The sequence below is a fragment of the Callithrix jacchus genome, chromosome 5 (assembly GCF_049354715.1).
Source record: "Callithrix jacchus isolate 240 chromosome 5, calJac240_pri, whole genome shotgun sequence".
Lineage (NCBI taxonomy): Eukaryota > Metazoa > Chordata > Mammalia > Primates > Cebidae > Callithrix > Callithrix jacchus.
Window position 1 is genome coordinate 88,754,550 of NC_133506.1, and position 27,119 is coordinate 88,781,668.

Below are 27,119 nucleotides of genomic sequence, written 5' to 3' on the forward strand. Positions count from 1 at the left end.
CCTCAGCGGGAGCCCGACCCAGAGCCACCCCACCACCCCCAGGCTGCACCTTGGCCCCTCCCCGGCCCGCGCCCCTGCGCGGGGCGGGCCAGGAACCTCGGCACGCGCGGCTGGGGACTTTGGAGCCGAGGAGGAAGCCGCGGCGGGGCGGGGGCGGGGGTGTGTCGGGTTTTATAATCCGCAGGGCGGCCGCGACGCGGGAGAGGGGGCAGCGCTGAGCACTGCGGGCCGCGCAATGGGGGCCGCCTCAGGCCACCGGGGACCAGGGCCGCCGCTGCTGCCGTCGCTGCCGCTGCCGCTGCCGCTGCCGCCGCTGCTACTGCTGCTGCTGCTGCCGCCGCCGCCCGCCCTGGCGCTGGACCCCGGGCTGCAGCCCGGCAACTTTCCCGCCGACGAGGCCGGGGCGCAGCTTTTTGCGCAGAGCTACAACTCGAGCGCCGAGCAGGTGCTGTTCCAGAGAATAGCCGCCAGCTGGGCGCACGACACGAACATCACAGCGGAGAATGCGCGGCGCCAGGTGGGCGCCTGGGCCCGGGCGGGGGCGGGGCGGGGCCGCGGCGGCCAATCACAGCGCGCGGCCAGCTTGCGGGGCGGGCAGACGGGCGCCCCGGGCCCGAACCCCACCCAGACCCCCCACCCCCGCCCCAAACGTCAGCCACGGGGTCGGAGCGCCTTGCTACTAGCACGGCCTGCGCCCTACCACGCACGAGTTGGATGGATGAGGCGGGCTCCTCCGAGACCGGGATCCCAGGACGCAGCGCCCGGGTACAGGGCAGGGGCCACGGAACCTTCGCTGATGGTGCTGGGCTTGGCTCTGGGGCCCCGAGCTCTCAGGCCGCTGCCTGGTCACCTCTGGACGCTGTCGCTGTCACCGCCCTGCACTGTCCATTCACCTTCCACTCGCTCAGCCTCTTTTCTGGTCCCAGTTTCTGCTCCACGGTTCCCATGAAGCAGATTCCCCCTAGGAGGAGGAAACGCGGCTTCCGCAAACTCATGTCTTCCGCAGGGATCTCCCCAGGAAGCCCTTGGCCTTCCTCCCTCCCCCAGCACCGCGGCCTCCCCTCTATGGCATGTACCTAAGCGAGGTCCTCCCTACACCCTCCCTGCCTTCCTGGTGCCTACAGGAGAAAGCAGCCCTGCTCACCCAGGAGTTTGCAGAGGCCTGGGGCCAGAAGGCCAAGGAGCTGTATGAACCGATCTGGCAGAACTTCACGGACCCGGAGTTGCGCAAGATCATCGGAGCTGTGCGCACCCTGGGCCCTGCCAACCTGCCCCTAGCTAAGCGGCAGCAGGTGGGCTGAGGGCCAAGGCAGAGCTGGGGCGGCCTCCCAGTGCCGCATCGTAGGGGTCGGAGGAGAGCAGCCCAGTAGGGAGGGAGGGACCCTGGCATCCACATGGGCCCTGGCTGAAGGGAAAGCCCAGGTAAGCACAGAATGGCTTCCCGAAGCATTGATTTTTCTTGGAGACGCGGTGGGGAGCTACTTTCTATTAAAGGAAGCATTCTGGAATAGGAAGCCAAATTCGAGTAAGCTCCTCCCTAGGCTGCTTGATGAGCTTCCTTGAAAGGGTTGAGAAGGGCTGGGTGAGGTAGCTCACACCTATAATCACAGCCCTTTGGGAGGCTGAGGTGGGTGCATCGCTTGAGCCCAGGAGTTTGAGACCAGCCTTCCCAACATGGCAAAATCCTGTCTCTAAAAAACAGTACAAGGCCGGGCGCAGTGGCTCACGCCTGTAATCCCAGCACTTTGGGGGGCCGAGGCGAGTGGATCACGAGGTCAAGAGATCGAGACCATCCTGGTCAACATGGTGAAACCCCGTCTCTACTAAAAATACAAAAATTAGCTGGGCATGGTGGCGCATGCCTGTAGTCCCAGCTACTCAGGAAGCTGAGGTAGGAGAATTGCCTGAACCCAGGAGGCAGAGGTTGCAGTGAGCCGAGATCGTGCCATTGCACTCCAGCCTGGATAACAAGAGCGAAACTCCGTCTCAAAAAAAAAAAACAGTACAAAAAATTTAGCTGGGTTTAGTGGTACATGCACTTACAGTCCCAGCTACTGTGGAGGCTGAGCCGAGAAGGTCAAGGCTGCAGTGAGCGATTATTGCACCACTGCACCCCAGCCTGTGCGGCAGAGTTCCCTCCACCCCTGCAAATAAATTAATTAATTAATTAAAATTTAAATTTAAAAAAAAAACAGAGAGAAGAAAAAAAGAGGTTGAGAAAGACAAAAGTCACCAAAGCCAGAGAATGGGAGGGATTTGCCCTCACTGCAGGGCAGCACCAAGCTGGGACTTGACCCTGACCCTTACCTTCAAGACTCCTGTCTCCCACCCCACAGGCTGCCTCCACTGGCAGCGGACTCGGGTGTAGGTGATCAGAAGTGCTCCGGTGCCACTGAGTGGCCTTGTCCAAGCCACATTCCCTCTGTGGGCTCCTTCTTCTAGCAGCGAGGGAAGGGGAGGGAAGGGCAGATGTCCTGGGGGCCGGCTGGTCACCGGAACATTCCTCCCTTCTGACTCCCCAGTACAACACCCTTCTAAGCAACATGAGCAGGACCTACTCCACCGCCAAGGTCTGCCTCCCCAACAAGACTGCCACCTGCTGGTCCCTGGACCCAGGTACCGCCCTGCGGCTCCCCAGTGCCCCTGCATTGACCTGCTGCACTCAGGACTATGCAGTTGTGTAGGGTCCGTGGAGAGAGCAGATAAACCCAAAGGCGTTGCCTTCCTCCAACTGGGGCAGAACAGTGCAGATGCCCCCATGCCCTGCTTCTCTTGACAAATGGACTTATCGAACCTCCAGCTGGAAGGTTGGAAGCCAGGCCTGCACCCATGCCCCACCTCTGTGTGTGCCTCAACCTCTCCCATCACCCCTAGGCCTTCCTCCTGGCTGCATGGTTTGCCATCTGGTAGATCCTCTCACGTTCCCCAAGAGCCCTCAAGCCAGGGACCCTTCCTGGCCTCCCCTTAAACCCCACTCCAGCCCCATTTACACGCAGCTTTGAGGAAGGCACTCTATCCAATAGGCCACCAAGCCTCTGTCTGAGTTTTGGCCTTTGGGTGTCCCTTTGGTGTCAGCCTCCTTAGATGGTCATGTCTCCAGTGGCAGGGGCCCTGCCTGAGTGTTTCTGTGGCTCCCAGCCCCCTCCCACTCGGCTTGTAGGTGGCCCCTGGAAGCTGGTGGGGGTAGTGAGGACTAGTGCAGCCTCTGGGGAGGCAGTTGCAGATTTTGACATGGAGGCCTCCTCACCGACCCTGCCTGCCTGTGTCTCAGAACTCACCAACATCCTGGCTTCCTCGAGAAGCTACGCCATGCTCCTGTTTGCCTGGGAGGGTTGGCACAATGCCGCGGGAATCCCGCTGAAACCGCTGTACGAGGATTTCACTGCCCTCAGCAATGAAGCCTACAAGCAGGATGGTGAGCAGGCCCCTCCCTGTCCAGGAACCGTGCCAGGTGCCCTCTCAGCTGTCTCTCCAGAGCCCCAGCCCAGAGGCAGGCAGAGCAGCCGGGATGATGATTCCCGACAGCCCTGAGTTTCCCAGCAAGTGAAGATGGGACCGGCCTGCACCCAGTGTGCCTGGGCCATGCTGCCGGCCTGCCCCACGTGGCCATCCTGTGGTCACTCCTGACTCTAGTGCTCCTCTTTGCCTCTGGGACCCTCCAGGATCTGTTTAGCTGGCTGCAGCTAGTTAGATTGGCTTGGCAGCCCCCAAGCCAATTTTCCAGCTAGCGGCAGATTCATGGGCCTCAAGCCAATGGAAGAGCTGACTGATAGCTGAGAGTTTGAGGTCTGAGCCTTTGGGTTCAGCTGCATACCCCCCCGCCATGATGTCTCCAGGCTTCTCAGACACAGGGGCCTACTGGCGCTCCTGGTACGAATCCCCCACCTTCGAGGACGATCTGGAGCACCTCTACCATCAGCTGGAGCCCCTCTACCTGAACCTCCATGCCTTCGTCCGCCGCGCACTCCATCGCCGATACGGGGACAGATACATCAACCTCAGGGGACCCATCCCTGCTCATCTGCTGGGTAAGGACCTGGCCTTACCTCCACATGAATCCCAGGGAAGTGTTGGTCCAGGGTTGGGGTGGGGGGTGTCCAGGGTAAAGGAAGTCGGGTCGTGACCATCACATCTCACATGTGCGCATCATACTGTTCGCTTTGCACGCAGCAGACCATTCACGATCCCACTTTATAGATGGGAACCCTGAGGCTTAGGGTCGTGAGGGACCCAGTGGTCAGAAAGATAGGTATCAATCCAAAGGCTCTGGCCTCAGGTCCAGAGGAGGAGCCATCAACCTAGTTCATACCTAAGGAAAAGAGCCCCGTGGCCCTGCCTCAGGGTTGAGTGGCCAGGACCTGGCACAGCCAGAAAGGACAGTGGCAGCATCTGGCAGCCCCAGGACATGTGGCCCTCAGAGGAGTGTGGGTGGGACTGATGTGTGAGATTCCTAGCTGTAAGCCACTCCTGTAGCCCTTGAGGGCCCCAGGGTCCAGATGCTAGACCCTAGGTTCTGCTCAGCAAGGCATGGAAAAGCAGACACAGCCAGGCAGGAAGCCAAGCTGTCCCCCTCCTCATCTAGGAGACATGTGGGCCCAGAGCTGGGACAACATCTACGACATGGTGGTGCCTTTCCCAGACAAGCCCAACCTTGATGTCACTAGTACTATGCTGCAGCAGGTAAGCTCTGGGGTCAGGCCTGGGGCGGGGGTGTGGGGAGCAAAAAGAGGGGGTCAGAGATGGGCACAGGGGCGGGAAGGGGTCGGGTACTGAGCAGCAGCCTGGTGTGTTTGTAGGAGCAGTGAGCTGGGGTCGGTACCCTTGGTGAGGTGCCAGCTCCTCCCTCCAGGCTCCATGGTGGCCGGATGAAATGAGCAATGAACATTCACTCATCTGCTGTGGGCAGTGAGGGCCCAGCCTCCGGGAGTGGAGGCCACAGAGCAGAGAAGTTTTCATGCACAGGGAGCTGACCCAAGAGGGGGACCCCAGTTCTGTCCCCAGACCAGCCAGAGCAGACTCCTCCTGACCTGTCTCCCCACCCCGCCTCCAGGGCTGGAATGCCACACACATGTTCCGGGTGGCAGAGGAGTTCTTCGTCTCCCTGGGGCTCTCCCCCATGCCTCCAGAGTTCTGGGCAGAGTCGATGCTGGAGAAGCCGGCCGACGGGCGGGAGGTGGTGTGCCATGCCTCAGCTTGGGATTTCTACAATCGGAAAGACTTCAGGTCTACTCATGGGAAGAGCAGGGTTCTGGGTCCCTGGGAAAGGCAGGCAGCGCAGGCATGGGGAAGCTGGTTCCCAGGCCTGCCTCTACGCTGCCCCAGCACTGGCTGAGAGCTGGTCTATTCCAGGGCAAGGGGGCATAGGAGGCCCAGTAGTCCACCTTCCCTGGCAGCTTTGACAAATAGTCACCTCTGTACCTTGGAACGGAGGAAGAAGGCCAGAGTGCTGGTGAGCCAGGGCAGGGTAAAGAATTTGCTTGTTTCAGCTGGGCACAGAGGCTCACATCTGTAATCCCAGCACTTTGGAAGGCCAAGGCGGGTGGATCACCTGAGGTTAGGAGTTCGAGACCAGCCTCGCCAACAGGGCAAAACCCCATCTCTCTACTAAAATAAAAATAAAATTGCTGGGGGTGGTGGCAGGCACCTGTAATCCCAGCTATTCAGGAGACTGAGGCAGGAGAATAGCTTGAACCCAGGAGGTAGAGGTTGCAGTGAGCTGAGGTCATGCCACTGTCCTCCAGCCTGGGTGACAAAGCGAGACTCCGTCTCAAAAAAAAATTTTTTTTTTTGCTTGTTTCTACTTCAGCTTCATGTCCCAGGGTCTCTTAGGTGCCAATGTGCCCTGTGCGCTGGCCTTGTCCTGTCCTGCCCCTCCTTCACCCTCACCCTTGCCTTCTCTATGCACCAGGATCAAGCAGTGCACACGGGTCACGATGGACCAGCTCTCCACTGTGCACCATGAGATGGGCCACGTGCAGTACTACCTACAGTACAAGGACCAGCCCGTCTCCCTGCGTGAGGGTGCCAACCCCGGCTTCCATGAGGCCATTGGGGACGTGCTGGCGCTCTCAGTCTCCACTCCTGCACATCTGTATAAAATCGGCTTACTGGATCATGTCACCAATGACACGGGTATGGGAGGGCGGAGAGGCCCCCGCCCAGCCTCACCTACACCCTGCTCCACCCTGCAGCAGGCCTCACTTGCCTCACTCAGCTCTGTCCTTCTGCCTCCCAGCCCCAGGTCAGGTAGGGTTCAGGATCCACCCAGAGCCTCACAGCACACACTGAGCCTAGCTCAACACACCTGAGGGTCCTCTTCCAACCAGGGCCCAGGGTCTTGAAGGCCAGCCTTACCTTCTCTGCATCTTCCCAGACTCAATTCCTGCTGCCCCCCCAGCCCACCACTCCTAGGTGACCCCTTTCTCCCTCTAACCTCCTCTCCTCTCTCCTCTCATCTCCCAACAGAAAGTGACATCAATTACTTGCTAAAGATGGCACTGGAAAAAATTGCCTTCCTGCCCTTTGGCTACTTGGTGGACCAGTGGCGCTGGGGAGTCTTTAGGGGGCGTACCCCCCCTTCCCGCTACAACTTCGACTGGTGGTATCTTCGGTGAGAGGATGGGTAGAAAGCCTTCACCCAGATAGCCCTCCTCAGCCTCCTGACTCAGCCAGTTCTAGCCTCTCCTCTCTAATGATGTCCCCCTCCTGTGACCCACCGCCTTCTCTTTTCCAGCCTGAAACTCCCTCCTCCAGGAAGTCTACCCCAGTTCCTCAGGATGGGGAAGAGTTGCTGGGTGGAAATGCCTTTTCTGCAAAAGCTAAATTCATCTGTGTACAACCTCTAGGCCCTAAGACAATTTAACCATCCTTTTCCAGAACCAAGTATCAGGGGATCTGTCCTCCTGTCACCCGAAATGAAACCCACTTTGATGCTGGAGCGAAGTTTCATGTCCCAAATGTGACACCATACATCAGGTAGTAGCACCCCTACCCCACCCACCCCAGTACTGTCACACACTCAGTCCCCTGCTTCTCCTCCTCTGATCCTAGCTGCTTCATCCCCAGGGCTTGTCCCCATGCTCTTCCAGATCCAAATGCCTGGAGTTAGAGTGGCCTCTCTCCTGAGCCTGTCTTGGGTCCCTTCTCCCACAAGATAGCTTCTGGTCCAGCCTCTGCCCTGCAGGAAGCTGGATGGTACCTGGGCAAGGGACCCCTGTTCCTGGCCTCCCACGATCTTCCCTAACTCCCACCTGTCCCTGCAGGTACTTTGTGAGTTTTGTCCTGCAGTTCCAGTTCCATCAAGCCCTGTGCCAGGAGGCAGGCTATCAGGGTGCACTACACCAGTGTGACATCTACCAGTCCACCAAGGCAGGGGCCAAGCTCCGGTGTGTGACAGGAAGCGGGGGCAAGTGGGAGGCAGAGGGGAGCGGCTGGCAGAGGGTGTGGCAGGAGGCAACTGGCTGCTCCGATGGGGTGGGGCGCCGATCACAGAGCTGGACTGATGTGGGTGCCTGTCTCCTCGCTCTCTCATCAAGTATTTATTGAGTGTGTTTTCTGGCTGGCATAGGGCGAGACAAATGCCCCCTGCCACCCTCACAGATCCCAGGCCCCAGGGTCTTATTGCCGCAGTTCCCACAGTCAGGTGGTGGGGGGGAGGAGACAGAAGTGGCCAGGGGCATGTGGGCTGGGGGCCAGGAGCAGACTCCAGCCTGAGTCCCCTGTGCCCATGGTGCCCATTCTGCCCAACAGGAAAGTGCTGCAGGCCGGCTCCTCCAGGCCCTGGCAGGAAGTGCTGAAGGAGATGGTTGGCTCAGATGCCCTGGATGCCCAGCCACTGCTCGACTACTTCCAGCCAGTCACCCAGTGGCTGCAGGAGCAGAACCAGAAGAACGGCGAGGTCCTGGGCTGGCCAGAGTACCAGTGGCGCCCACCGTTGCCCGACAACTACCCAGAAGGCATTGGTAAAGCCCTGAGTGAGGGTGGTGCAGGGCTAAAGTGGGTCCTCAACTCTGGTCTTGGCCCAGGCCCCAAGTTCCTGGTCATCTCCCCCCAGTTGATCCCTGGCACCCGGTCCTGGAGGGCCAGACAGCCCGCCCCCACCCCAGCTCATCAGCAGGGCCTAGAAGTGGGGACAGGCATGTCTTTCCCCCAGCATCCTAGAGAGGGTATGGTCAGACCTGAGGGTCCCCCACCCCCACCTCCAGGGCCAGACACAGGGCTCTATGAGGTCACACTGCGGGCTCCACTCTTACTGGCCAGGGGACAGTGGCTGCAGGGCTCTGCTCTCCTGCGGCCATGGACCAAGGTTGGGCTACTGCAGGACTTCCCAGCCTCCTCTTCCTGCTGCTGTGCTACGGGAACCCCCTGCTGATCCCCAGCCAGGTGGTAACCAGACAAGTGACGGTCACCCATGGGACAAGCAGCCAGGCAACAACCAGCAGCCAGACAACCACCCACAAGGCGACAGCCAGCCAGACATCAGCCCAGAGCCCAAGTGGGACCGTGCAGGGCAGGGGCAGGGCAGCAGGGGTGGGAGAGGAGGGGCCAGGTAGGGACAGGGGCAGGGTACAAGAGGGTAGGAGACGGTTAATGGCTTTTCGTGAGACCACAAACCTGGAGGGGGAGGGAGAGGCTTGTCTGTTTCCCCCCACTCTGTCCCACAGACCTGGTGACCGATGAGGCTGAGGCCAGGAAGTTCGTGGAGGAATATGACCGCACATCCCAGGTGGTGTGGAACGAGTACGCCGAGGCCAACTGGAATTACAACACCAACATCACCAGAGAGACCAGCAGCGTTCTGGTGAGAGCCACCTCCCCACCTCCAAACCTGCACATATGCACAGACACACAGAGATGCTCTCCCGCTCACCATGCAGTGGGGCTGCCACCACGTTTTAAATTGAATGTTTAAAACAGTACTCAATTTCAGGTTTTGGTGGACATTTACTCAATGCCTGAGCAATGCTCCTTTCCTTAAACATCAGTCTCTGGGAGGCCAAGGTGGGAGGATAACTTGAGGCCAGGAGTTGGAGACTAGCCTGGGCAACAAAGCAAGATCCCGTCTCTATTGAAACAAACAAATAAACAAAATTCAATCTCTACTAACAGAATAATTTGTACATACATAAGTGGTGCTCAGGTCATTTTTTAAAAGACTGAAAGCCCCCGTTTGTCTCCTCTACAAAAGGGGCTATGTTTCCTCTCTCCCCTCCTCCCCTGCCTGTTTGGCTGAGCACAGATTATGCCACGGTGAGCCACATGGTTACTGTTCCTTGACACTTCAATCTGTTGCCTCATCTTTTTCTCAACAGCCTTGCAAAATAGTCGGTGCAAAATAGCCTTGCAAATAGTCTTATTCCCATTTTACAGATGGGATTTGGTATTAACTCTGAGGTTCAGAGAGGCCACAGAGCTAATAGCAAGCTGGCTCCTCCCTAAGAGCCTTTAAGACATGTGGGGGGCTTCTCTTCTCTGCCCCTGCCTGGATATGTGTGACGTGACCGAGGGCATCCGGGGAGGGTGAGTACTGCATCCAGGACATCAGCAGTCCAGCTTGCAGAGGGTCTTAGAGGCAAAGGCTGCAACTTCATTCCACTGCCCCCTCACTACCACCTCCAGCCCTCAGCTCCCCCATGGGGCCTCCTGCTCAGAGGCTGCTCCAGAGCTCCTGGGCCCCATGACACCATCCCCCTGTGCCCTCAGCTGCAGAAGAACATGCAGATAGCCAACTACACGCTGCAGTACGGCACCCAGGCCAGGAGGTTTGATGTGAGCCACTTCCAGAACACCACTATCAAGCGGATCCTCAAGAAGGTTCAGGACCTAGAACGGGCAGCACTGCCTGCCCAGGAGCTGGAGGAGGTGTGTGGCTTGCAAGGAATGGGGAGAGGGGACTCCTGGGGTGGTGAGCCCAACACAGAGTCTGGCCTGGCCTTCATGCTGCTTGATACACTCGATGAATCAAGTCATGGCTTATGCCGTGCGACATGCACCTCAGAATTGCCGAGAAGGCAGCGCTTTCCAGCTCCACCCCCGACCCCCACGCCAGCCCATGGGATCTGGGGGCAGTGCAGGCCGCAGAGACAGAGCATAGAGGAGTACAGCTCACTGCCTCTCTCCTTCCTCCTGCAGTACAACAAGATCCTGTTGGACATGGAAACCACCTACAGCGTGGCCACTGTTTGCCACACGAATGGCAGCTGCCTGCAGCTCGAGCCAGGTGAGAGCTCACATGTGGGAATGAGAGGTGAGGGCTGGGGCCGGCAGGGGCCGGGCGAGAGCGAAGAGTTGGGCTCCTCCCGCTCGTGGGGGTGAGCATGCCCAGGAAATGCCCTTCCTTGTTTTCCATGAGGGGGGCTTCTCTGCCCACTGAGAGCCAGCACCTACTTCATACCACGCCCCATCTGCTGCCCTCCCTCAGAGCCGCCCTCTGTGTAAGGGTCTCTGCTCTCTCCTGTCCTCGCTACATGCTGCCCCTCAGAGCAATGGGATCTCAAAGTTGTATTTCATGGGCTTGGACTCCAGATGGGGGAAACTCAGGGACCCTAGCTCCCCCGGCCTCCTTTTGTGATTCTGCCCTTCACTTCCTCACCTTCTCTGGCTTTTCTGGACCCCTCTCCCAGTAACGATAAGGAAACTTGAGTCACACAGCCCCTAAAAACACCAGACTAGAATCTGAGCCTCTGATTCCTCTCACTTCCCTCCCCCACCCTGCCACTTCCTGCTGTCCTCTCTGCTGTCCCCACTGCCTGGTCCTTACTCCAGCCCCTTTGAAAGAGCTCATCCCTGACATGGACCAGACCACACGCAGATCCCTCCCAGCTCCCTCTCAGCCCACTCTCTCCAGGGTTGGAGAGCTTGAGGCATAAACATTCTTCCATAAGAAATGGATCTTTCCTGCCCCAGCCCAGCTCCCACATTAGAACAATGACATATAGAAGGGGAAATGGAAAATAAACAGGAGAAACAGTTTTCCCAGGATGGGGTTTGGCCTACAAGTTGTGGATGTGGCTATGCACACGCCAAGTGCAAGGGAGGCTGGAGGGGCGCAGTGGCACACACCTGTAATCCCAGCACTTTGGGAGGCCAAGGCGAGTGGATCACTTGAGGCCAGGAGTTTGAGACCAGCCTGGCCAACATGGAAAACCCCGTCTCTACTAAAAATACAAAAGTTAGCTGGGCATGGTGGCAGACGCCTCTAGTCCCAGCTACTTGGGAGGCTGAGGCACAAGAATCGCTTGAGCCCTGTCTGGGCAATATGGCAAGACCCCATCTCTAAAATACAATAGGATTTTTTAGATATTTTAGACCCCATCTCTAAAATACAAATAAAATACAAAAAATTAGTTGGGTGTAGTGGTGCACGCCTGTAGTCCCAGCTACTAGGGAGGCCGAGATGGAAGGATCACTTGAGCCTGCAGTAAGCCATGATGGCACCACTGCACTTCAGCCTGGGCAACAGAGTGAGACCCTGTCTCAAAAAAAAAAGAAAGGAGAGAGGCTCCAGCACGCCCCTCAGAGGAATGCTGAGGCTCTGCAGTTGTCTGCAGCCCATGGCCCCAGGCAGGGGACCATAAGCTGCCTTCGGAGAGCCAATCCCATCCTTTCTCCCATGTCTCTAGACTTGCTGCCTCTACAGTCAATTTTATGTGGTCTCACCAGTTTCATTCCAGTTCTGAAATTCTCTGAGCTCCCCTTACAAACAGTTGGGAGGTGAGCTAAGGGCTGGAGCTCAAGCCATTCAACCCCCTATCAGATCTGACGAATGTGATGGCCACATCCCGGAAATACGAAGAACTGTTATGGGCGTGGAAGGGCTGGCGAGACAAGGCGGGGAGGACCATTCTCCAGTTTTACCCAAAATACGTGGAATTCATCAACAAGGCAGCCCGGCTCAATGGTGAGACCCTCCTGCCAACACCACTGGTGATCTGGTACCCTCAGGTTCCTCAGAGAGGTCCTCTGAGACCCCAATAGGGAAAGGTAGATCCCAGGAGGAGGCAGGTGATGAGGATGTGGGAGAGCCTGGCTGTGTCCCCTCTGTAGGCTATGTAGATGCAGGGGACTCCTGGAGGTCTATGTATGAGATGCCATCCCTGGAGCAAGACCTGGAGCGGCTCTTCCAGCAGCTGCAGCCGCTCTACCTGAACCTGCACGCCTACGTGCGCCGGGCCCTGCACCGCCACTACGGGGCCCAGCACATCAACCTGGAGGGCCCCATCCCTGCTCACCTGCTGGGTAAGGGCATACATCGGGCCTGGAGGAGGGTAAAGACAAATACCCTGTGGGTGAGGGTGGGGACAGGGCTGACTAGAGGTTAGGGAGCAGGCTGGAGAGGTGTGGTGGACACTGGGGATGGGAGCCCCCTGCTTGCATCTGATGCCACATTCACTGCAGACCCTCCTGCCAAGTGTTGGGCAAGTCACCATGGATATGGGGGAGAAGTTAATGATCTTCTTGGGGAGACCACAGCACACACCACAGCTCACAGTGTGCAATCCTGGAGAGCGAGGAAGGGGCTGCGAGCAGAGCTGGGGAGGCTTGCCAAGAGGTGGCCTGTGAGCACGGGCTCGGAAGATGACAGGGTTTGGCAGGTGGGAAGTGGGGGATGGGAAGACAGGCACAGCGTTCGGGGCAAGTGAACTGAAACAAAGAAGAACCTGAGGATGTAAATCCACTTCAACCCCGAACCCTGCACCACCATGGGCTGCAACCTCAGACACCCCGAATATGTGAAGTAGGTGGTGGAGGACAGTGAGGGACAGCAGGGACCAAAGCAAAGCAGAGGCTACAGGTTCTCTGTTCCTATTGGGATGTTAGGAATACTTTCCTGTAGCAGAGAGACCAGACAGGGCGTCAGACCATTTAGAAACCATAAGGGAGGCCCCAGAGGGCGGTCTGGCTGTGGGTCTAGCCCCCACACAGGCTGTGAGTCCCGCCCTCTTCAGCCAGTGAGACCAAGAACATCTGGTGATGTCACAGAGGAGGTTAGTTCACCAACTGGGAAACGCAGGCCCCAGGAAGAAAAGCAACGTGCCCCAGGTGGCCTGGGAGCTGGGGCAGAGCTGGCCCTGACAATTGGGAAAGGGGAAAGGGAACCCACCACCAGTGCTGTCTCTCTCTCCCATGTCCCCTCCATCACTCATCACTCTAACCCTCTCTCACTGGTTTGCACTTTAGACTTCACCTGATGTCAGCTCAAGCTTCACCTCCCTTGGCCAGGAAAGAGCCTTGAGTGCAAATCTGTTTCCGAGCCTTCCACTCATCCTGACCTTCTTCCTTTTCCTCTGTCCTGGAGAATTATGCTCTTTTCTTAACCCTAGACTCAGAGGCATCAGCCTCTCCTGAAGGAGATGGCTGGTTCCTGTCAGAGTTACTGAGCTGCAGACAACTCCGACCTCAGGTGGTGCGGAGGGGACAAGCAGGGTGGCTGGTGAACTGCCAGCCTTTCAATCCCAGCCCTGTCACTGAGGAGCTGCAGAGCCCTGGGCGAGGGGGTCACTTAACTCTCCAGCCTCAGTTTCCTTTACTAGCCAAAGGGAATCATGACAGTACCGGGGTGCAGACAGGATTGAAAGTGAATCTACACAATGCTCCTGGTGCAGAGCCAATAAGGGGTGGCCGTGGGGTGTCGGTGTTCTGGGGACCTGTAATGTCCTCACGTGTCAGTGATTGCTAGACACACTGGTCTCCACTGCTCATGGACAGTGAAGACCACCTGGATGCCCTGGTAACCAGCAAGGCCCCCACCTAGAGCCAGGGCAGTAAGGACCTACTGGGCTGGATGTGCACACTGAAGATGATGTATGTCAGGTACCTCGAAACTTGCAAACAATAGGTGCTCAAGAAATGCCACTATGGGCTGGGGGCGGTGGCTCACACCTATAATCCTAACACTTTGGGAGGCCAAGGGAGGCGGATCACCTGAGGTCAGGAGTTTGAGACCAGCCTGGCCAACATAGTGAAATCCCGTCTCTACTAAAAATACAAAAAAAATTAGCTGAGCATGGTGACAGGTGCCTGTAATCCCAGCTACTCAGGAGGCTGAGGCAGGAGAATTGCTTGAACCCAGGGGAGGAGGTTGCAGTGAGCCGAGATTGTGCCAGTGCACTCCAGCCTGGCAGATAAGAGCAAGATTGAGTCTTAAAAGAAAAGAAAAGAAATGCCACTATGATTAGCAGAACTGGAATCTGGAGCACTCTTCCTGCAGGAGGGCACTGAGCCTGAGAAGTAATATTTGTCTCTCCTCTCTCTGCCATCCCCCTCACCCACCTCCAGGGAACATGTGGGCACAGACCTGGTCCAACATCTATGACTTGGTGGTGCCCTTCCCTTCAGCCACCTTGATGGACACCACGGAGGCCATGCTAAAGCAGGTCCGCACCAGCCCAGGGGAGGGGAGGCCCTGCAGGGATGGGAGGGGCCCTCTGATTCAGGAGTTCCCTCCAGTTTGGCCCTGCCCCTGCAGCCCCCACCGCAGCACGCAGTCTGCCCCCAGAACCCCCAGTTTAGACAGAAGTCCCTCTTCTTGCAGGGCTGGACACCCAGGAGGATGTTTAAGGAGGCTGATGATTTCTTCACCTCCCTGGGGCTGCTGCCCGTGCCTCCTGAGTTCTGGAACAAGTCAATGCTGGAAAAGCCAACCGACGGGCGAGAGGTGGTCTGCCATGCCTCGGCCTGGGACTTCTACAACGGCAAGGACTTCCGGTACATCCAGCTGGGGCCAAGGTCTCGTTCCTGAGCCCCATGGGCAAGGGAAGTGAGCCAAGCAAAGCCTCCACTCCCGTCCCCCAGCCAGAGCCAGCAGGGTGGGACGGGGACAGGGCCAGAGTTTGGGACTGAGGGTCTAGAGAGGCGTTGGCTTCTGGCAGGAAAACCCCATCCACCTGCTGGGGGCTTCTGAAGTGTGCAACAGTTCTGTCAGCCTGGCCACTGGGAAGTGCTCAAGGTCCCAGTCCTGGGTTTGAGCACAGTGGGCTGTCCAGCCTCCCTCCTTATGAGCAGCCCCTGCAGAGAACTGGCCTCTCCCTGGGGGCACGTGCTGTGACACACAGAAGTACACAAGCATGTCAAGGACTCTGCACAGATTTACTCTTGCCCCGACAGAGGCTCAGAAGCTGCCTTCCTTGGAGGATGGTGTCTTAGTTACCTATTGTTATGTAACCAAGCACCTCAGAGCTTAGCCGTACAAAACAATTAGTTGGCCAGGTGCAGTGGCTCACACCTGTAATCCCAGCATTTTGGGAGGCCAAGGTGGGTGGATCATGAGGTCAGGAGTTTGAGATCAAACTGGTGAAACCCCGTCTCTACTAAAAATACAAAAATTAGCTGGGTGTAATGGTGCACACCTGTAGTCCCAGCTGCTCAGGAGGCTGAGGCAGGAGAATCACTTGAACCCAGGAGGCAAAAGTTGCAGTAAGCCAAGATTGCGCCACTGCACTCCAGCCTGGGCAACAGAGCAAGACTCTGTCTCAAAAAAAAAAAAAAAACAGTTGATTATGCTCATGGATTTATGGGCCAGGGATTCAGGCAGCAAACAGTGGAAATTGCCTTTCTCTACAGGACCCCTCCATTGGGGACAGTGGTCATGGCCGGGATGCCTCAATTTGGGGCCATCTGTCCAGAGCCTCAGTTTTGGTTATCGCTTGAGGTCCTCAGTTTTTCCCATGAGGCAGATGCTGGGGCACATGTTCCCACTGGCCTCTTGGTTCAGACGTCAGGTGCCTGGGGTGGGATGGCTGGAACAGCTGGAGATGGGTCAGGCATCTCTCCAGGCTAGCTTTGGCACCCAGCATGGCATGTGAGGTGGGCAGATTTATTACCTGGCAGCCAGCATCCCCCATGGTGACCGCCGACGCAGCCAGGTCTCAAGGCTAAGTCCAAAACTGGCCCAGAGTCACTTCCACCATGTTTCATTTGCTACAGCAAGTTACAGGTTCACCCAGATTCAAGAGAAGGGGAAAAAGTCCCTCCCTCTGGGGAAAAGTGGCAAATCTGTCACAGCTGAAGTGTCTCTTACAAGGAGAGCAGTCATGGGGAGGCTGGAATCAAACCCAATGGGCTCTTCTGGGTATGAGGAATGCAGCCACAGGGCTGAGAGGAGACAGAATCTGGGGGATGAGAGCCCTTGTGGAGTTTTCCGTTTTGTGGGGAGTCCAAAGAGAAGCAGGACACACCCCAGTCTCGTTGTGGCCAGGATGCTGACAGCTCTCCCCCCTCCCCTGATGAGAATGACAGAAAAACAGGATTCACCTGAGCCGAAAGACTTCCGATTAGATACAAGAGAGAATTCCCTGCAGTTTGAATTGGCTTGTAAAACAAGGAAGGGCAGGGCGTGTCTGCTCGTAACTGTAATCCCAGCATATAGGGAAGCCGAGGCGAGAGGACTGCTTGAACTCAAGAGTTTGAGACCAGCCTGGGCAACATAGGGAGCCCCCCCATTTTTTTTTTTTTTTTTTTTTTTTTTTGAGATGGAGTTTTGCTCTTTTTACCCAGGCTGGAGTGCAATGGCACGATCTCGGCTCACCACAACCTCAGCCTCCTGGGTTCAGGCAATTCTCCTGCCTCAGCCTCCTGAGTAGCTGGGATTACAGGCACGCGCCACCATGCCCAGCTAATTTTTTTGTATTTTTAGTAGAGACGGGGTTTCACTATGTTGACCAGGATGGTCTCGATCTCTTGACCTCATGATCCACCCGCCTCGGCCTCCCAAAGTGCTGGGATTACAGGCATGAGCCACCGCGCCTGGCCACGCGCCCCCCATTTCATAAAAAATTAAATAAGTGAGAAGATGGGAGGATTGATGAGAGACAGTTGAACCTTGTGGTTTGGGCAGCTCTGCAGCTGCCATTCATCCTGGCCGTAAGAATTCTCGGGGTGAATAGGTTTGTTGCTGTTGAGTCACGTGAGATGCAGAATCGCCCAGACACAGTTGTTTCCTTCAGGGAGGAAGCCACTGGCCACATGTTCTAGAAAGTACACAGTGTCCCAGTGCCTCTAGAGCAAGCACTTCGTATAGTCAGAAAGCAACAGATGGTGGGGGCTGGAGTCATTCGGGAAAATGGGAGGCAGAGTGGCCTGAATGACCTGACTTTAGGGGCTTCTGCCCCTGGATTCCCTCTTTCTCGGGCTCACTCAGCACTTCCCTTCCCCCCTCCCTCCCTCAGTGCTGTGTCCCTGCCTGCTACAGTTCTGGGTTCTGCCCTGGACATAGCAAGGCCTGCTGTTCCTTTCCCCGGGGCTTCTCACTGTCCTCTCCCAACGCCCTCTCCCCAACTCCACTGTTCCCAGGATCAAGCAGTGCACCACTGTGAACTTGGAGGACCTGGTGGTGGCCCACCACGAAATGGGCCACATCCAGTATTTCATGCAGTACAAAGACTTGCCCGTGGCCTTGAGGGACGGTGCCAACCCCGGCTTCCATGAGGCCATTGGGGATGTGCTAGCCCTCTCAGTATCTACACCCAAGCACCTGCACAGTCTCAACCTGCTGAGCAGCGAGGGTGACAGCTTTGGTGAGAGAGGGACAGGAGGCCCTGGTGGGCTGAGGGCCAAGAAGGGGCGGTGAGCTTGGGAGGTGGGAAAGGGCACTTAGTGGCCCATGAGCAGAGGCTTGGGACAGAGCAATGGGGAGGAAGGGAGCCACCCAGATCATCCCAGGAGGCAGGTCACAGGGCAGGGAAAGGTACAGCAGCCCCTCCCCTCCCCCATCACGGGCACACAGGACCGAGCCGCTAGGACCTGGCAGGGGCCAGGCACAGGTCTGACGGCCAGCCTCCCTTCCCTTGCAGAGAACAACATCAACTTTCTGATGAAGATGGCGCTGGAAAAGATTGCCTTCATCCCCTTCAGCTATCTCGTGGATCAGTGGCGCTGGAGGGTATTTGATGGAAGCATCACCAAGGAGAACTACAACCAGGAGTGGTGGAGCCTCAGGTTCTGGAACACTCCCATGGGATGTGGGCTGGGGAGTCTCTGCAGGTGTCTGAGTGCGCCTGAGTGTCTCGATGGGCCAGGGTAGGGAAGTGAGTGTGTGTACGATGTGTCTGTGCATATGATGTGTGTGTGTGAGTGATGGGAAAATGGAATGATTGTGCACAGAGGCACAGCATCCAGGAGAATGGGGTGCCCAGTGTAGCCCCAATTGCAGGGACCCTCCTTCAAGTCAAAAATGCACCCCCAACACAGTTCCCCCCAAACTCACCTTCCAACATATATTCCCACTTGACAGGCTGAAGTACCAGGGCCTCTGCCCCCCGGTGCCCAGGACTCAAGGTGACTTCGATCCAGGGGCCAAGTTCCACATTCCTTCTAGTGTGCCTTACATCAGGTAACAGGGGAAAGGCAAGAGGGTACGTCATGAGGGGTAATGCCCACAGCTTTGTGTTTAAACTGCAGCTGCTGCCCAGTCCACAAGCTCTGCCAGTTAGGACAGACCCGGTGAGCCGGCTGCAAGTTCAGGTGCCTGGGCCACTCACCCACTGCCAAGGCTGATGGTTGTTTTCTTAAATATTCTTTTCATGAGAGTCTGGACCATCCAAATACTTGAACAGAGAAACTCAATCTAATAATTGGCTAATGGTTACCCATTAACTTGGTTAAGAAGTTAACATTAACCATGACTCATGTCTGGATCGTGACCTCAGCACTGTTGTTTGCGTTGGTTTTGCTTTTAAAACAAGGTTGCGATTCTTTTACTATTATTGAACATTGCCTGTGGTACAATTTGAATTGTACCTGCAAGCCCTCTAGACACTAAATGCAGGGTTGGAGAGCCAGTTAAGTTGGGAGGTAGGGTTGCTGGGGCAAGTTACAATCACAGGCTGGGGTCAGACAGAACTGGGCTCAAGCCCAGCCTCCGTCACTTTGTTTCCTTGAGAAATTCCTCAATTTCTGTGAGCTTCCGTTTCCTCACCTGTCAACCCTGTTTCACAGGATGCGCAATGGCTAACTTCTTAGTGTTCCATCTCATACACAGCCTGCTCAGGAATGGGTGGCCAAGACCTCACTAATAGTCACTCTCTAGGGGAAGGTGTCCGCATGCTAGGTTTGCAGGTCACATGGCCACAGATGAGTGTGCCCAGCGCAGCCCGTCTCTTTCTGTGCCCCCCAGGAGAGCACTTGCTGAGGATTGGCAAGGCTGGATGTAGGATCTGGGGCCTCTCTGCAGGCTGGGGGCTGGATGTGGGATCTGGGGCCTCTCTGTAGGCTGGGGGCTAGAGAGACCTAAGGCTGGAGTTCCGGGTGCCCCCAGGCTACAGGTAGCCTAGGCCATCCAGGAGTCAAGGTACAGAAGGCAGTGAAGGCCACCCCCAGAGGGTGGTCTTCTGTGGTCTCTGGAAGCCCACCAAGGGTAGGGCCCATGCCCACCTTGCCTCTTGGCACCTGGCATGATGCCAGTACATCATCAAGTGCTAATAACTGATGGTGGGATGGATGAAGAGTCCAGGAAGAGGGCATCCCTAGAGCACCTCAGACAGGCCTGACCTAGATGGTGCTCCAGAGACCTTATGACAGGGCTCCCACCTGCCTGCTGGAGTGGTCCCTGGTATCCCCGGTCAGCTCTGGCTGTCACCTGCAAGCCAGCTGGTGTGGTGGATAGCTTCCCAGCTTCATGCAGATAATTCTCCAAACAGGGGTGGGCAAAGGAGACTTGGCTGCTCTAGAAAAACATTCTGTATTCTGGCCAGCAGCCTCCGCAAAACGCTTTTAGGAAAGACTAGGGAAGTCGGTGGTACATGGCTTGTACCCAGCATTCAAGACTTTAAGCCAGGGAGAATCCTCCAGCCTTGACTGGCAGATGTCTACCAGGGAACTCCTGATACTTTGGATAAGATTATGTAGGACTGGTTTCCCTGCCCAGACCACCCTACCAGACCCGTACAGCCCATTTGGTCACACCTTGCCTCTACCTGCATGTACCCAGGGATGGAGACCTCACTGCCTCCAAAGTTGCCTGCCAGATCTCTGAAGGGCCCTGCCTTGACCCCATGGAGCAGGCCTTCCTGAGATGTGGAGGCAGCCCTGTGGGTGGGAGGCGTGTACACAGGCACAGTAGGAAGAGGCTCAGACAATGCTAAAGCCAGGAGGGCTCGCCCTGACGGCAGTGGGCAGGGTCGGGAGGTCTCGGCTCTGCTGTGCCCATGTGACTCAGCACACATCACAGGTGCTGTGCAGAAAGGCCTGGGGCCCAGTGGCACAAGCCCCTCAACCAACTCCACCCCCAGCCACGGCCGCCCTCTGCTCCAGGTACTTCGTCAGCTTCATCATCCAGTTCCAGTTCCACGAGGCCCTGTGCCAGGTGGCTGGCCACACAGGCCCCCTGCACAAGTGTGACATCTACCAGTCCAAGGAGGCCGGGCAGCGCCTGGCGTGAGTGTCTTCAGCTCTCCTTTTCCATGCTCTGGCCTGCTCCTCCGGGCCTGAGGGGTCTGTCCACTGGGGCTCATCTGGGAACATTTGCCGTTTTGGCTCTTGAGCTGGGAACTCCCACCTACAGCTGGGCCGGGCCTGATGTTCCAGGACCTGATGTGCCATCTCCGTAGGCAGCTGGAACCCTGGAGCCCTGGGACAATTATAGACATAGCTGTGAGAGGAGTATGGAGAGTGGATGTTAGGCTGGGGCAGGAAGGGCCATGTCCTTCTGACTGAACCTTACCGCCTCGTGCCTCCCCAGAGCCGCCATGAAGCTGGGCTTCAGTCAGCCGTGGCCGGAAGCCATGCAGCTGATCACAGGCCAGCCCAACATGAGCGCCTCGGCCATGCTGAGCTACTTCAAGCCGCTACTAGACTGGCTCCGTGCGGAGAATGAGCTGCACGGGGAGAAGCTGGGCTGGCCACAGTACAACTGGACACCCAACTCCGGTACTGCCACCTGCCCCACCTCCAGCCCCAGGCCCACACCCCCTCCTCAGGCCCGGCAGCCACCCAGCTAACCTCAGAGCCCTGGCCCTGCCACGCTGCCTCGCCCTGCCCATGTTGTCTCCTTGCTTTCGATCAGCTCGCTCAGAAGGTCCCCTCCGAGACAGCGGCCGCGTCAGCTTCCTAGGCCTGGACCTGGAGCCACAGCAGGCCCGGGTGGGCCAGTGGCTGCTGCTCTTCCTGGGCATCGCCCTGCTGGTGGCCACCCTAGGCCTCAGCCAGCGGCTCTTCAGCATCCGCCACCACAGCCTCCGCCAGCCCCACCACGGGCCCCAGTTTGGCTCTGAGGTAGAGCTGAGACACTCCTGAGATGACCTGGCTGGGTGGGCCCTGCCCAAGGGCCTCCCACCAGAGACTGGGATGGGAACACCGGTGGGGGTCCGAGGACACTCCCCAGCCTGCCCTGCTTCTCCCGCCCAGTCCCTGTCCCCCTCCTTTCCTCATCCTCTAGACCACCAGCTGCCCCAGCCCTTGCCTCCTTCCCCTGGCCATGGAGCCCCACCTCTCCAAGTCTCTCTGTGAATACAATTAAAGGTCCTGCCCTCCCCACCTGAGTCTGTATCCCTCACAGGGAAGCTAGGGACAGGGACAGGGACAGGCTGCTCTCCTGCCCTCTGGCATTCAAGCATGTCCCTTTATTGGGTTTCTTCCTCCATCCTCCTCCAAGAGCCAGGGAGAATCCCCAGAGCTCTGCCCAGCCCCCTCCTGGCCCCAGCACCTGTCTTCCTGCCAGCCCAGGCAGCCGCTCTCTGGCCCAGGCACTGACCCAGGAGGACTCTGGGAAGCCAACACCCTGAGCTGTTGGCCTCACATTTCCACCGGCAGTGGAGCCTTTCCCTGCCCCACATATGGCCAGGTCCCCCCAGCGGAAGGCTCCTGGCTGTTGTTGGCTGCCCTCGGGGAGAGTACCCTGGAGGGCCTGCTTCATGGAGGGTGCCGACTGGAGGGCGAAGACTGGCCTAGTGCTTCCCTCAGCACCTGCCTGTATCACCTCCATGTCCCCCTACTCCCGAGGACAGCCTTGGCGCTCAGACAACCACTCCAACACGCTGGGGCAGAGGGGCCTCCCATGCCAGAGTGTTGCTCTGCACGGGGATGAGCTGCTAGTGGCCACCCTGCTGGCGTCCCAGCACACAACTCCCCACACCCCACATCAGAGGGAGTGTCATTTTGAGGGACATTTTTATGACTTTTATGTGCATGTTTATGTAGAAATTTGGAAAATGCAAAAAACTGTAATAAAAAATAAAAGCCCTTTATGTCGACATCAAGAGGTAAGCCCTGCTGACATTGTACAACTTGCTGGACCTTTTGTCCTCAGCACATGTGTATTTTAAATGGGCTCACACTGTATTTACAGTCATACACCCTTTTACCATTTCATACAACGATATCTGTCTTTTCCATATTTAAATGCCAGACTTCAAACCGGGGCAAATAGAAGTCGGTCCATTTGCTGGGGTCAGGAGCTTCCTGGCCACCCTGGCCCCTCCGTCCAACTCTCCACCCTGAGCCTCTTCTGGGCTTTGCTGATGCCTTCACCCTAGCCAGGTCCATCTCCCAATGTCCCCCAGTAATCTTAGTCTGTGGCCTCTGCCCCCTAATCTCCAGCTGCCATGCATGTCTGCGTGCGTCCGTGTCTGTGTGTATGTTGCACACAGGCTTGGCTATTCAGGCCCGTTCCGTAAGGCAGGATGTGGGGCCGAGGTATTTTAGGATTGAAAGAGGGTGGAAGTTTATGATTACATAGGACAATGGAATTTATAAACATGTCCTCTAAATAAAGATTTCTTGAATTATCCCCCCCTTTTCCCAGCCTATGTTTTGAAAGCTCTGTGTTTCCCAGACAAAGGTCATCGTCACATAACCCAGTTTCCTTTTTTTTTTTTTTAGACAGAGTCTCACTCTTATTGCGCAGCCTGGAGTGCAGTGGCGTGATCTCGGCTCACTGTAACCTCCATCTCCCGGGTTCAAGCGATTCTCTTGTCTCAGTCTCCAGAGGAGCTGGGATTATAGGCGCCTGTCACCATGTCCTGCTAACTTTTTGTATTTTTAGTAGAGATGGAGTTTCATCATGTTGGCCAGGCTGGTCTTGAACTCCTGACCTCAGTTGGCCTCAGCCTCCCAAACTGCTGGAATTACAGGCGTGAGCCACTGCACCCAGCCCCACTTTCTATTTTTATGAACTACAGAGGTTCATGCTGCCTGTCAGAGCTTGTGGGCAGTGTGAGGTCACAGCTTTCAAAACCCAAAGGACTGTGCTGCAGCTAGGGGAAGAGACACTCCACATGGCATGGGTCTGGCCAGCCTTTTACTCTGGACTTTTCAAAGTAGTATCATTCTTTAGATGCCTGTCTTTGCTTCCTTGAGTAAGAAAGGGGTGAGTAGGGGATACCTAGAAGGTAGCAGAGGAAGACGACGTGGTGACAGGAGGAGGAGGTGCCAGCCCAGTGTTTTCTGTTTCGCAGTCCAGTGGCCCTGAAGGCTGAGCCTGTCCCCATGCTGTGCCTGCCAATCTGCTCTTGTAACCAGCTCTCACCTATGCTGGCTACAGGTGGTGGTTGCCAGACAGTTTCTCTGATCCCCGCACCCCTTCCAACCCTCCACATTCCTCCATCTACCCACCCCCTTTCCTATCCCACACTGACTTTTAACATGAGTGAAAAAGTGCTTAACCCCTCTGGACCTCTTACCTGTGTGACCTTGGGCAGTTTGCTTTTGCAGTCTGCATATGCTTTCCTATGAAACAGTTCTTATCAACCCTCTTGGGATTGCCATGAAGATGAAATGAAATGATATACAAAATCCTAGTACAGAGTGTCTTCTCTTTATAATGACTGCATCATCTGAGAAAGCTAGTTTCATCACATCCCCAGATAGGCCAAGTCCAGATCAGTCGCCTCACTTGAGACAGGAAGAGGACCCAGGACAACGGGATGATGGAGCTGGACTGAAAACTCACATCTCCCAGCTGCCTTCCAGGAACTTTCCCACCACACGTCCTTGCGCAGTTGGTCAATTGTCTTCTTACTTGGAGCACACGGAGCTTGTCCACTGGGGTCCCACAGCTTGCCTTAGTTCCGGGAGCACTCAGCCATATCCCCAGGTCACCTCTCCTCATCCTCCCTCCCATGTCGCCTTTGCCTCATCCTCTCCCTCCCCGTGTCACCTCTGCCTCATCCTCTCCCTTATTCTCCCTCCCCATATCGCCTCTGCCTCATCCTCTCCCTCATTCTCCCTCCCCATGTCGCCTCTCCCTCATCCTCTCCCTCCCACGTCGCCTCTGCTTCATCTTCTCTCTCATCTCCCTCATTCTCCCTCCCCACGTCGCCTCTGCTTCATCTTCTCTCTCATCTCCCTCATCCTCCCTCCTCATGTCGCCTCTGCCTCATCCTCCCTTCCCATATCATCTCTCCCTCATCCTCTCGCCTCTCCTTTGAGGACCCCCATGAGACCCTGCCTGGGGCTTTCTGTCTTGCCCTCAGTCTCCTAATTCTTGCTCAAAGTGCTCACCCCATTTCCTGTCCTCTGTGCCTGGAGATTCCCCAGCTGTGTCCTCAGGCCCAGTGCTTCTGATTTTTAGCCTACTGCTGAATCTGGCCTTCAAGAGTGTTATTTTAGCATCCCTGTCTCTTTCAAACCACCTGTGTTTTCATAAAAGCCTATTTTTGCCTCACAGATTCTGTTCTCTGAATCACTTTAAAGACCTAGTTTTTTAAAATTGTGGCAAAATATACATAATGTAAATTTGCCATCGTAACTATTTGTAAGCAAACAGTTCAGTGGCACTGAGTACGTTCACATTGTTGCATCTCTGTGCAGCCATCACCACCCTCCATTTCCGGAAGTTCCCTCTTTTTTTTGAGACAAGTTGCCCCCAAAAAAGGTGCTTATGCTGTTGCCCAGGCTCACTGCAGCCTCGACCTCCTGGGCTCAAGCAATTCTCCCACTTCAGCCTCCCCAGTAGCAGAGAGCACAGGCATGCACCACCATACCCAGATAATTTTTTTAAAGTTTTTTAGTAGAGGGCAAGCGCAGTGGCTCATGCTTGTAATCCCGGCACTTGGGAGGCCAAGGTGGGCAGATCACTTGAGGTCAGGAGTTTGAGACCAGGCTGGCCAACAGTGGCAAAATCCTGCCTCTGCTGAAAATACAAAATTTAGGCCGGGCGCGGTGGCTCACACCTGTAATCCCAGCACTCTGGGGTCAAGGTCAAGAGATCAAGATCATCCTGGACCACAGGGTGAAACCTTGTCTCTACTAAAAAAATACAAAAATTAGCTGGGTGTGGTGGCATATACCTGTAGTCCCAGCTACTCGAGAGGCTGAGGCAGGAGAATTGCTTGAACGCGGGAGGTTGAGGTTGCTGTGAGCCGAGATCACGCCACTGCATTACAGCCTGGCGCCTGGCGACAGAGCAAGACTCAGTCTCAAAAAAAAAAAAAAAAAAAAAATTAGCGGCATGGTAGGGAGTGCCTGTAATCTCAGCTACTCAAGAGGCTGAGGCAGAAGAATCACTTGAACCCGGGAGGCAGAGGTTGCAATGAGCTGGGATTATGCCACTGCACTCCAGCCTGGATGACAGAGCAAGTCTCTGTTTCAAAAAAAAAATTTTTTTTTTAGTAGAGATGAGGTCTCTTTATGTTGTCCAGGCTGGTCTCGAACTCCTAGACTAAAGTGATCCACCCGCCTCATCTCCCAAAGTGCTGGGATTACAGGCATGAGCCACAATACCCAGCCTCTGTACCCATTAAACTGTACAAAACAAATGTACAGCATTTGTTTTGTCTCTGGCTTGTCTCAGCATAATGTTTTCAAGTCAGAATTTCCTTCCCTCTTAAGGCTGAGTAATATTACATTACATGTATATACCACATTTTGTTTATCCATTCATTCTTCCATGAACATACGGGTTTCCACCTTTTGGCTATGGTGAATACTACTACTATGAACTGTGAAAAAGGTAATTCAAAATCAAAGCTGTTGAAACTTTAAATTATTCTGAGCCTTGGAGGAAAGTAATGATGGGACCTGGGTCATTTACAGACAGCTAAGAGCTTTGTTTCCCTGATTACAGATTACTCCTTTTCCTCTTAGCTACATTGTTTTGTGAAATATTGTAAAAAACTGAAGGGTTCAGAGAAGATCCCTTTCCTCTTTACTGTTGAACTTCAATGCAGATTAACTTCCCTCTTTCCTATCCCACACGGAGACCTCATGACTGTCATATTGTCCAAGATGTGTTAAATGTACTCTTTTAAAATGAAAAAAGAAAATGAGCTATAACTAATCAAATTGCTGTAACTCATAAACCAACTTTATATGGGAAATGTCATTATTCTACCTAATTTCTTTGTTTTCTGACTATAAAGTAAGACCCTAAACTTCTCAGCTTCAGAGCACTGACCCCATTTCTTTGGAGTCTGTGAGAATGCCCATCCTCAGCTTCGCACTCGAATGAACCTGTTAAACTGAATTCTGATCTTTTTTATTATTTCAGGTTGACAGAACTGTGTACAAATGTCTGTTTGAGTCCCTGCTTTCAGGATAGTAATACCCAGGAGATATACTCCTTATACCCAGGAGAATTTCTAGATCATATGGTAATTCTGTGTTTAGTTTTTTTCTTTTTTTTGAGATGGAGTTTCGCTCTTGTTACCCAGGCTGGAGTGCAATGACGCGATCTCGGCTCACCGCAACCTCCGTCTCCTGGGTTCAGGCAATTCTCCTGCCTCAGCCTCCCGAGTAGCTGGGATTACAGGCACGCGCCACCATGCCCAGCTAATGTTTTGTATTTTTAGTAGAGACGGGGTTTCACCATGTTGAACAGGATGGTCTCGATCTCTTGACCTCGTGATCCACCCACCTCGGCCTCCCAAAGTGCTGTGATTACAGGTGTGAGCCACCGCGCCCGGACGTTTAGAGAAATGTCTACCCAAGTCCTTTGCCCATCTTTGTTTTTTGTTGTTTGCTTGTTTGTTTTCAGACGGAGTCTTGCTCTGTTGCCCAGGCTGGAGTGCAGTAGTGCAATCTTGGCTTACTGCAACCTCTGCCTCCCGGGTTCAAGCAATTCTGTGTCAGCCTCCTGAGTAGCCGGGACTGCAGGCACCCACCACCACACCTGGCTAATTTTTGTATTTTTTTTAGTAGAGACGGGGTTTCACCATTTTGGTCAGGCTAGTCTCGAACTTCTGACCTCA

General features: G+C 55.5%; 1 protein-coding gene across 5 annotated transcripts; it reads left to right on the forward strand.

Annotated features, from left to right (window-relative positions):
* The first annotated feature begins 200 nt into the window (after window positions 1–200).
* Window positions 201–22,184, forward strand: ACE (angiotensin I converting enzyme). 5 transcript variants are annotated; one of them, XM_035300402.3, is made up of 25 exons: window positions 201–517; window positions 1,125–1,292; window positions 2,523–2,616; window positions 3,272–3,415; window positions 3,837–4,028; window positions 4,583–4,680; window positions 5,051–5,223; window positions 5,909–6,132; window positions 6,466–6,610; window positions 6,877–6,975; window positions 7,263–7,385; window positions 7,750–7,961; window positions 8,664–8,800; window positions 9,703–9,861; window positions 10,132–10,219; window positions 11,756–11,899; window positions 12,046–12,237; window positions 14,278–14,375; window positions 14,534–14,706; window positions 17,290–17,513; window positions 17,790–17,934; window positions 18,230–18,328; window positions 20,248–20,370; window positions 20,675–20,862; window positions 20,999–22,184. In XM_035300402.3, exons 1-25 carry the CDS (start codon window positions 236–238, stop codon window positions 21,226–21,228), a joined length of 3,954 nt encoding a protein of 1,317 aa, XP_035156293.3. In that variant the 5' UTR covers window positions 201–235; the 3' UTR covers window positions 21,229–22,184. The 5 variants fall into 5 exon arrangements, with proteins under 5 accessions (XP_035156293.3, XP_035156294.3, XP_035156295.1 ...); XM_035300403.3 differs by lacking the exon at window positions 7,263–7,385; XM_035300404.3 differs by lacking the exons at window positions 201–517; window positions 1,125–1,292; window positions 2,523–2,616; ... (7 more) ...; window positions 7,263–7,385; window positions 7,750–7,961 and adding an exon at window positions 8,274–8,509.
* The last annotated feature ends 4,935 nt before the right edge of the window (window positions 22,185–27,119 follow it).

Coding starts and splice junctions, on each gene's coding strand:
- ACE (XM_035300402.3), top strand. CDS start 236: ATGGGGGCCGCCTCAGGCCACCGGGGACCAGGGCCGCCGCTGCTGCCG. Junction 8,801..9,702: donor GAGAGACCAGCAGCGTTCTG/GTGAGAGCCACC, acceptor CTGTGCCCTCAG/CTGCAGAAGAACATGCAGAT. Junction 10,220..11,755: donor CTGCCTGCAGCTCGAGCCAG/GTGAGAGCTCAC, acceptor ACCCCCTATCAG/ATCTGACGAATGTGATGGCC.